General features: G+C 31.6%; 1 protein-coding gene across 1 annotated transcript; it reads left to right on the plus strand.

The window, feature by feature from the left end:
- The first annotated feature begins 1321 nt into the window (after positions 1–1321).
- LOC137825819 (ubiquitin-conjugating enzyme E2 10) lies at positions 1322–7282 on the plus strand. Its single transcript, XM_068631605.1, has 5 exons — positions 1322–1642; positions 1732–1810; positions 2874–3001; positions 3307–3411; positions 6972–7282. The coding sequence occupies exons 2-5, from the start codon at positions 1741–1743 to the stop codon at positions 7113–7115; spliced, it is 447 nt and encodes a 148-aa protein (XP_068487706.1). The 5' UTR covers positions 1322–1642; positions 1732–1740; the 3' UTR covers positions 7116–7282.
- Positions 7283–9423: the final 2141 nt, after the last annotated feature.

The raw sequence follows: 9423 nt of genomic DNA on the forward strand, positions 1-9423 counted from the left end.
TTATTTACACACAACCTATACTAAAATCAATTAAAATGATTTATTGTGAAGTTAAAAAAGTGAGAAAAAAGTTTTATGACCTTGTTAATTGATTAAAATTTTAAATAATCATTTAAACTTTTCATGAGAGATTTCATAATAGGATAATCTACTATAGTTTTGTTAATTGATCAATCCAAAAGTAGATTTAAGTGTATTCAATATTTTAAGAACTTATTTGATTAAAATATTTTGTAATCAAATATTTTCTTTTTCTGAATTAAATGTAAAGCAAAACTAATCTATTAACACGTATTATAATCGTTTAAAACAAAAAAAAACGTATCTATTTTTCAAATTTCAATAAGAATAATTGATTAAATACTTTTGAATCATTTCTAAAATAAAATAGCATTTTCTGAACTCTAAAAAGAAAGGCTTGGTCTCACTTTTTTATATGACTAATAGTGCTATAAAACACAAGTTCTTTTGAGATCACTTGACTTATTTTTATTTGCTAAGAGTGCTTTTCTACTTTTTTAGAATAAAAAAAGACTTTGTTGTGTTGATTGTATAAATCTTGTGATCTACTTGTGCTATAAACTTTGGTACATTCTATCCTTGTAAACTTACTGAATGTTTCATTGTATATTTTCTTATGTAATCAAAAGATGATTAGGTTAATATTTTATTGAGTAAATTTAAAACTTGATCGAATTTTTACTTGCTCTTAAGTTTGTAATATTAAAATTTAATGATTTTAAGGTTGAATAACTTATACTCAATATAATTGACTCAATATAAGATTATTGTTAACTTATCCTTTAGTAATCTTAATTCTCAAATTAATTAAAATAGTAAAAATTAAAGTAATTATAGTAATGGAAGAAACAAATTCCCATTTCTTTTTGTTGGAAATACGTAGTGGCGAAAGTTCAACTCCTTGGGAAAGCTCTAACAAAATAAGCCCAAACATTAAAAATAAAATTAAAAAAGACAAATAAACAGGGGCGGTCACTTTTTCATTCCGTAGAAACAACGCGGAGTTCTGCTCCACACCATCCATTTGGCGCACAAATAAAAATTAAAAACCTATAAAATTAAGTTATATATAAAAATATATAAAAGATATTCCAGGTACTTATATTGAATAAAATCCTGCAACGCTTACCCTCAACTTAAGTCAGATTAATTTAACTAACTAAAACATATTAAATAATTTAATGACAAAGATTTAGAATTATTGCAAAGAATTTTACACTTGAAAGCAAATTTTAAAAAATCCAAAAAAAGACTGTATTTCATGCAAATTTAAATAAATTGGCTAAAAATCTTTTCAAAGGTGCACTTAATCTCATTTCTGGATGACTTTCTGAGTACCCTTGATACGATTCCCTGAATGACGAGTCATTCTGGAAACCAATAAATAATTATTAATTAAATAAAATAGGAGCAATAATTAATATCTCCAACTATAGAAGAATAAGACAGACCCAATCAATCACAGAAGTGAACGATTCTTAACACAGGGCATTTATTTATTTATATAAAAACTCGTTTCATTCTCCAATTCTGCTCGCACCTTTTCTCGGCTCTCCCTCTCTCTCTTGTTTGCGTTCTTAGTTGCAAATCCGAAGGAGGATCTCTCTTGCTTTTTCTCTAGGTATGCAAATATTTGTATGATGCTATGTTCTTAGCACGCCTGTTTTTGCGTTTTGATCTGATTCGATTTCTTATTTCGATCTGCTTTAGGTTTTCGCGATGGCGTCGAAGCGAATTTTGAAGGAGCTTAAGGATTTGCAGAAGGATCCTCCAACTTCTTGCAGTGCTGGTATATATTTCTTCCATTTTTTTATGTTTTGTCTTTTTTTTTTCAATTATTTGTTGTTTGTTTGGCCTTAACGCTTTAGAGTTTAAGTTTGGTCAGGAAGAAAATAATTCCGTTTATCGAGTAGAAAGTTGTTCTATATTGTAAAATTACAATTGAAAATTTTGTTTATAGTTTTTAGTTGAGATTTGCTTCAATCGGTTATCGCGGATGTTGTTTGAGATTGGTCTTGGCTGTGTTTAGATTAAAGCAGTGTTTGGTTGGTTCCGTGTTGCAGTGATGAGCTGCGAACTTATTGTGGGATGATGATGCTGAAGGAGAAATAATTAGGGGTTTGTGTGGAATGCTGAATTGATTTTCTATATGGACCAAAAGTAATTTTTGTGTTTCACATGTTTTAAGGGTCTGGGAATAGGATACATATTCCCCAACCTCTCCTTATGATTTGTTTTAAATCTCATTCTCGATTGAATATTTCCTGTTAATATTAATTCCTGGATCATGCCTCTATTGGCTGCTGTGTGTTTGATGACAAAATTATGCAATAAAGCAAAATTATGCAATAAAGGAAGCCGTGGCTGCTGTAGTTGAAATATACATATTGTTACTGGAGTGTAGTCCAAACGTCATCAAATCAGATTATGTTATCATGGATATTTTTAAGGACCAAACATGATCATGTTCTTTCTTGGTTTGTCATCTAGTTCTCAAATCAAGCAAGGACATGTTGAGTTTTTCAATTCTAAAAGTATCTTTTGGAGGAGGGGAAGGAAAAGGTGGTAACATCTTAATTCTAATAAATATTCTTTACTCTGATATTCTTTTGAAACAAAAAGTTATAGGTTGACACGAACTTAATTTGAACTCTTGTATAAAATCTGATTGGTTACTTAAGAGTAATTTTTTGCTGACAAGCAAAAGATTAATAGTCTTTGGATGATAAACATAGTTTGATAAACTGTTAGGTACTAACATTTTCACGTTTTCATTTCGTTGCACTATCATTTAAGAGTTTATACACTATTTTAAAATAAGAAAAAAATGTGCTTACGTCCAAACATTGTAGGTCCTGTTGCTGAAGACATGTTTCATTGGCAAGCAACAATTATGGGTCCTCCAGACAGTCCTTATGCTGGAGGTGTTTTCCTAGTGACTATTCATTTCCCTCCAGATTATCCCTTCAAGCCACCCAAGGTTTGTATATCAGTTAGGAGTGTACTTTATGTAGTGTTTTATACCTTAACTTCAATTATTTTGAAGTTTATTTAAAGCAATAATGGCATGTATTTTCCCTTATTTTGTTTCATTTGCCAAAAATGTATAAAATTTATGCATGTATTCTTTTGAAAATGCTAAGTTTTAGTATTTCATGGTTTAGCTGAAATTTCCTTTACTACAAAATTCCTTTTGTACATTTGAACATGTGTAGTATGCTGTCATCAACATTATATAATCTGGTATCTAGTGCCTACTTATATGTATGGTGATGGATCTTTCAGGTTGCATTCAGGACAAAAGTATTCCACCCAAACATAAACAGCAATGGAAGCATTTGCCTTGATATATTGAAGGAGCAGTGGAGCCCTGCTCTAACCATTTCCAAGGTAGGTTTGTTCATTTGTAAGGTGTTTTGACATGTGTTTTTGTTATTCTTCCACTAAAAATGTTGGAGATCTCACATTGACTAAATATATGGTCAAATTGTAGTGTATAAATGTGCAACTTCACTTTACAAGCAAGTTGGTGAGGTTGACTTAGTTTTGAATCCATTTTTATAAGATGATATCAAGGCCTATCCTAATGAGGTTTGTTGGGCCTATTATGTCACTTGCTATCATTCTACTATTAGATAACCCACACATATCTAGTCCTACGTTCACCCACAAATATCTAGCCTCTGCCCAAAATGTTCATTTCTAGATTTAAGCATGTGTTTTGATTAGATTGTAGTATATAAGTAAGTGCAAATCATATTTCTTAGAATATATGAGGAAAGCCAGTGTTATCACTTTTCGGTTATGGCGGTGCCATGGCGGAAGGCGTGGCGATGTGGATTTTCCATGGCGGCCACATTTGGAAAGTGGAGATATCCAAAAAATAGCGGCGGCGGTGCATGCTGTGACGGTGTTGAAGCACGAAGAAGAAGGAGCTGCATGTGGCGCATGAAGAAGAAGAAGCTGCAGCATGAAGACCTAACCCTATGTTTTTTAGAAACATAAGTTTGGGCCAAAGGCCCATTTCAACTTAACCTAATAAAAAATCCTAATTAAAATTTAAATACTGAATGTCCTGTTAAACCATAATTAAAAAATCAGAACTTATTTAAAATTAAGCTTTTTGGGCCTATTTTGGGCCCATTTAACTATTTTCATCCACAACACATTTTTTTATCTATGTCACCGTCACTACACCTTCTCTGATTATTTCTCCCTGCCACCACTGCCGACCACCAGTCGCCGCCGCCTGCTGCCTTCCGTCGCCACTGTTCAAGTGATTTTTTTCACTTATTTTTTTTTCTTTTTCATTTTCACTTCCAATATGATTATTTTAGAAAAATATTCCTATTTTCCAGCATAATAACCAATGAACAGGACACTTCAAGAACATCCCGCAGAAGTGATCTAGGCTGGAAACATTGTTATCCATTGGATGAAAAAAATTTAAATACAATTGTTTGTAACTACTGTAGGAAAATTATGAAAGGGGGTGTAACAAATTTAAATACAACTGTTTTGATGTTATTGTTATTTGAATCTTTAGGCATAATATAATCTTTTATGATATGATTCGTTATCAGATATCGATAACACTACCTATAACGAATAAGGTTTGTACCGTGGGTTATGGGTAGAATGTCTACATTTTTTAGTAGCAATAGCTCAATTGTTTTTAGATGGAACTAGATCTGGTACGGAAGGTGGCCTTACGGAAGGATCAGGCATGGCCTCCACTATTTCACTATTTGTCAAAGATGGATCTCATGTTAGAATATCAATAGGCTGTGAACAATGTTGATATACCTAAAGTGGTGTAGGAGAAGCATCCTGAATTATGGTAGAGCCATTTGGTGCTGAAAGAAAAATGATAATATGAGAAGGTATACTTGTCATTATTAGAATGAACAGTGGTATAATATGAAATAGACTTATAAAAAGAGATGTCAGCAACACACAATACCTATAAAAAGTCGGGAGAGAAACATGAATACCCTTTATGAGAATATGATATCCCACTAAGGCAAATTTGAATGATTAGCAGGAACTTTATCTTGACCATGTGTGAGTTAAACTACAAAGTATGTGGAACCAAAAACACGTGGAACGAGGTTGTATAGATGAGAAAGAGGAAAAATGATAGAGTGGGATACCATCATTAAGAATATATGATGACATCAAGTTAATGAGACATGATGTAAGGATAACATCTCCCCAAAAATGGTGTGGGAAATGACTGGAAATAAGAAGTGCTTGAGTAGTTTCAATAAGAAGCTTGTTTCTTTGTGTCCAGTTGCTTCATCTAGTTGAGAAGTATGAGGACACAGTTTGATGAAAGATACCATTGAATCATGAATTGCTAAATTGAATTTCGTGAATTGCCAAAACTGGTTAGACAAATATTCATGAGTATTATCACTACGAAAAAATGTATGAATATACCAAATTGTGTTTTGATTTCACTAAAAAAATGTTTGAAATTTAGTAAAAGAAAAGAACTTCTGGTCGATTCTTCATTAACCAAATCCAAGTACATCTTGATTAGTTATCAATAAAGGTAACAAAAGATTTAAAACCAAAAGGGGTAATAACAAGTAAAGGATTTCAAATATCAGAGTTGCAAGCTTGTGTTTCTGAACCATTGGCTACAATTATAAAAAGCAAATTTGTAACATCAGTAAAAGAAGAGAAAACAAAGCAATTACAATTCTTTTTTTATCAGTTGCACCATAGTCTATGATTCAGGCATTAAGAGAAGGTGACTGAGAGAGACCAGCAGATGAGTTACTAGTTTGTCACTGAAATAGTGTCACTAATGGATTGGTGTGTCATACATCATTTGATAAAGTCTCAAAAGTGTTGTTTGAGATGGATATAGGAGTATAAGGTGACTCAACAATGAAAGTAGAAAATTTTGAACTATCCATCTTTTCAATACTAATAACATGTTTAGAAGAGATGGGAGAATCTATTTAGAACGTTGATTTGGCATTGGTAGACAATTTTTTTCTTTTGAAAAGCCAGAGGCGTCAAAATAGTGAAAAGAACTTGGGAGAACGTTTTGCAAAACAAGTCCTCTAGAGACATTAAGTCTACTGGGCCAATGAAATCATGTGTTTCTGTGACAGCACAGATGCTCCATTTATATTGAGAAAAAGAAGTCAATACATTAAATAAAAGGGATTTGATATCTCTAGTAATGAAAGATATGATACAAAAATAAATAAAAACATTTCTAATAATAAATATTTCTGATTATATAGGATTAACTTCTTACTTTATAACAAATACTTTCATAATTTATTAGTTAAACTGTGATAAACTTAACAGTATTTAAATATATTTTCAAGTTTTAATTAATAAACTGATTTTCTAAAGAGGAAACATTTATTGATGATGTTAGTAAGTTTTGTTATACTATTATAAAATATAGTAACATTGAATACCTAAGCCGTTCATAAAATTTAACAAGTAAAAAATATTTTGTATAAAAAACACTAACTAAAAGTTAAGTTTACAAGGTGGTCAAGCTGAACTTATTATACACTAAAAAGTGGACCTGCTCTCATCCTTAGTTTGGCAATTAAGCATATTTTAGACTAGCTAGATCACCTTGATTCAAACTGGTTCAACGTGGCAGGTCCTGGTTTAACTGTTTATCTTTCAGTTCAACATAACAGCCGGATCATCTTCACCAAATTGGTTCATGACCATCCTTTTTCAACTACCCAACACTTGTACTAGTCGCTTTCTGTAATCTTGTGTCATGAAGTTGAATGTCTTCTTCTGGTCCATATAAACCTTGGTTGTCACTGTTGTAGTTGAAATTAAATTTGCTGTGGCATCAAGTTCACGTGACAGGTTTTGAGCTAATCCCATGCAGATGGTTAGCGAGTTGAAAAGATTTATTTTGGTATCATTGCTTACTTTGTTTATCTTTGACATTTTAGGTGTTGCTTTCAATTTGTTCCCTGTTAACGGACCCAAATCCTGACGATCCTTTGGTCCCTGAAATTGCCCATATGTACAAGACAGACAGGAATAAGTATGAGTCAACCGCAAGAAGCTGGACCCAGAAATATGCCATGGGCTAATTAACATTTAGTATGAGGGAGAGCGATTTTTATTTTGAATGTCTAGGCCTAACAGCCTCTGTATGAATATTTGTGGACTCAAATATTTCTTCTGTTGTTTGTATTGCAAAATGCAAATGCTACTTCTAAAACAGTGAAATGTAGCCCCAATTAAAAGTTTGTCAAAATTTTAACCTTGTATTGACAGCACCGTCGCTTATTTAGAATGTTTGGGTTGCTCTTTTGTTATGCACTAAAACAGCCATTTATTTAAAATCAATGAATTTGATAACTGTATAGCGGTCATGATGGATTTCCTGTTTTAATTGTCAAGAGCCAATGGGTATTGAGTAGCTATATATCCTAACTCTTAATGGACACTGAACATGACTTTGGTAAAGTTATGCTTCAAGCTTAAATTTATAATGAAGTTGACACTAAGTTACTTTTGAAGAAATTAGATCTGTCTTTTGGTATTGGAACTATTAAGCTTGAAGTCTTGAATGCCCGAATCTATTAACGATGTGAAGCCACAATTATCACCATAATTGCAAATGCTGTTTGTGATATAATATATAAATAAGGATGAAGAAGAACTTGAGGAATAAAGATAAGAAACATGACAAAGAAAATGAAGAAATAAAAGGAAGATTTTAAGATAGGCTAATAAGAAGAAAATTCATTGATAAAAGGAAGATTTTAAGTTAGGGGTCGTCATCCATTGGACTTTTCAAAATCCAATCTAGGTAAAATGAATTGGATTTAAAATTTAGATTTTTTAAAAATTAAATTTATTTTAAATTCACTTTCTTAATTAGATTAAGATTACTTTATCAATTAGATTAAATTCATATCGATCTGAATTGGAACTGACTCGATTTGACAATGATCTGAATCGACTTGGCTCGATGGGTCTGGGTACATGGGCTAGGTGCTGACTCAACTTTGGTTGGTCGACTTAACTCGACATGAGCATGAGTCTTCTCAGCTCAACATGGGTCTAGGCCCACACGACATGACTTGAGTCCAGGTCGACTCAGCTCGACATACGCTAGGCCAACTCAACTCAACTTGGCTCAACATGGGTTTGGGTTCGGCTCGACATCGATTCAGATCGACTTGACTTGAAATCCTTTCGGATCAACTCAACATTGGTTCAAACCAATTTGGATTTACATCGGGTTGACTTGGCTGGGCTCTTTTAGCCCACTCTACTCGATTTGTGCTCGGTTGACTCTACTTGACATGAACCAACTCGACTCAACTTTGGCCTGACCGATCAGACTCAACTTGACTTTGACCCAGATTGACTCGACTCAACTTTGACCCGGACCAACTCGGCTCGACTGGGCCTTGACCAACTTGATTAGTCATAGACTCGGGTCGACTTTGCTTGACCAGGGTTTGGATTTCTGAATCCGAACCAAGTTAAAATCCAATCCAAAATTCATTTTTGATAATTTAAAAATATAACCAATCAATATCTAATTTATATTTAATTACACAGATTGGATTTAAAATTTAAAAATATAAATTTAGATTCGAGAAAAATTTATTTAAATGAATTAAAAATAATATAAACTTGGATAATTATGAATTGGATTTGTCAATTTGTATTTTTTTCTCATTAAGAGTAAACCCTATAATTTTGAGAGGATGAGATTGTTGAACTTTTACATGCGAAGAATTTTAAGTAGTTTTTTTTAATTAATATATGAATTTAATAGAAGTTAAAATCATATGCTTTTTGAACTTGAGATACCTTACATGAATTAAAGAGAGTTAAAAGTGTTTATGAAATTTTTAAAATACTAGATATTATTTTTATATGGAATAGTTTGACTTTTTTACTTAATTTTTCAAGTTTTTTTAGAGTCTTCTTATATCATTTTGGAGCTTTCTTAGATGTTATCTATGGTCCTCAAGTTATCATTATTTTTATTATGGAGCTTTCTTAGATGTTATTTTATGGTCCTCAAGTTATCATTATTTTTTATTATGGATAATCATTATATTTTTTTTTATATTTAAAGAACTACCAATATATTTTTTAAGAAATTAATATGTACAAATTATATTTAACAAAGTTAATTATTGATTAACAAAATTAAATCATTTTTAAGAAATTAATATGTACTAATTATATTTAACAAAGTTAATTATTGATTGACAAAATTAATTCATTTTTCTTGTCTACTCCTAGGTCGAGTTTCTCTATTATAAAAGAAGTCTCATTCATTTATAAAATTTCTTTTGAATATTAATTTTTTTTGTAAGATTATATATAAAAGTGTTAGAAGTTTTTTTTTTCTTGTTTTGATTCTTATCT

The sequence above is a fragment of the Phaseolus vulgaris genome, chromosome 8 (assembly GCF_000499845.2).
Source record: "Phaseolus vulgaris cultivar G19833 chromosome 8, P. vulgaris v2.0, whole genome shotgun sequence".
Lineage (NCBI taxonomy): Eukaryota > Viridiplantae > Streptophyta > Magnoliopsida > Fabales > Fabaceae > Phaseolus > Phaseolus vulgaris.

Excerpts from the sequence above, each read along its gene's own strand:
- LOC137825819 (XM_068631605.1), top strand. The coding sequence starts at position 1,741 with ATGGCGTCGAAGCGAATTTTGAAGGAGCTTAAGGATTTGCAGAAGGAT. Across the intron at positions 1,811-2,873 it reads TCCAACTTCTTGCAGTGCTG|GTCCTGTTGCTGAAGACATG; the intron begins GTATATATTTCT and ends CAAACATTGTAG. Across the intron at positions 3,412-6,971 it reads CTGCTCTAACCATTTCCAAG|GTGTTGCTTTCAATTTGTTC; the intron begins GTAGGTTTGTTC and ends TTGACATTTTAG.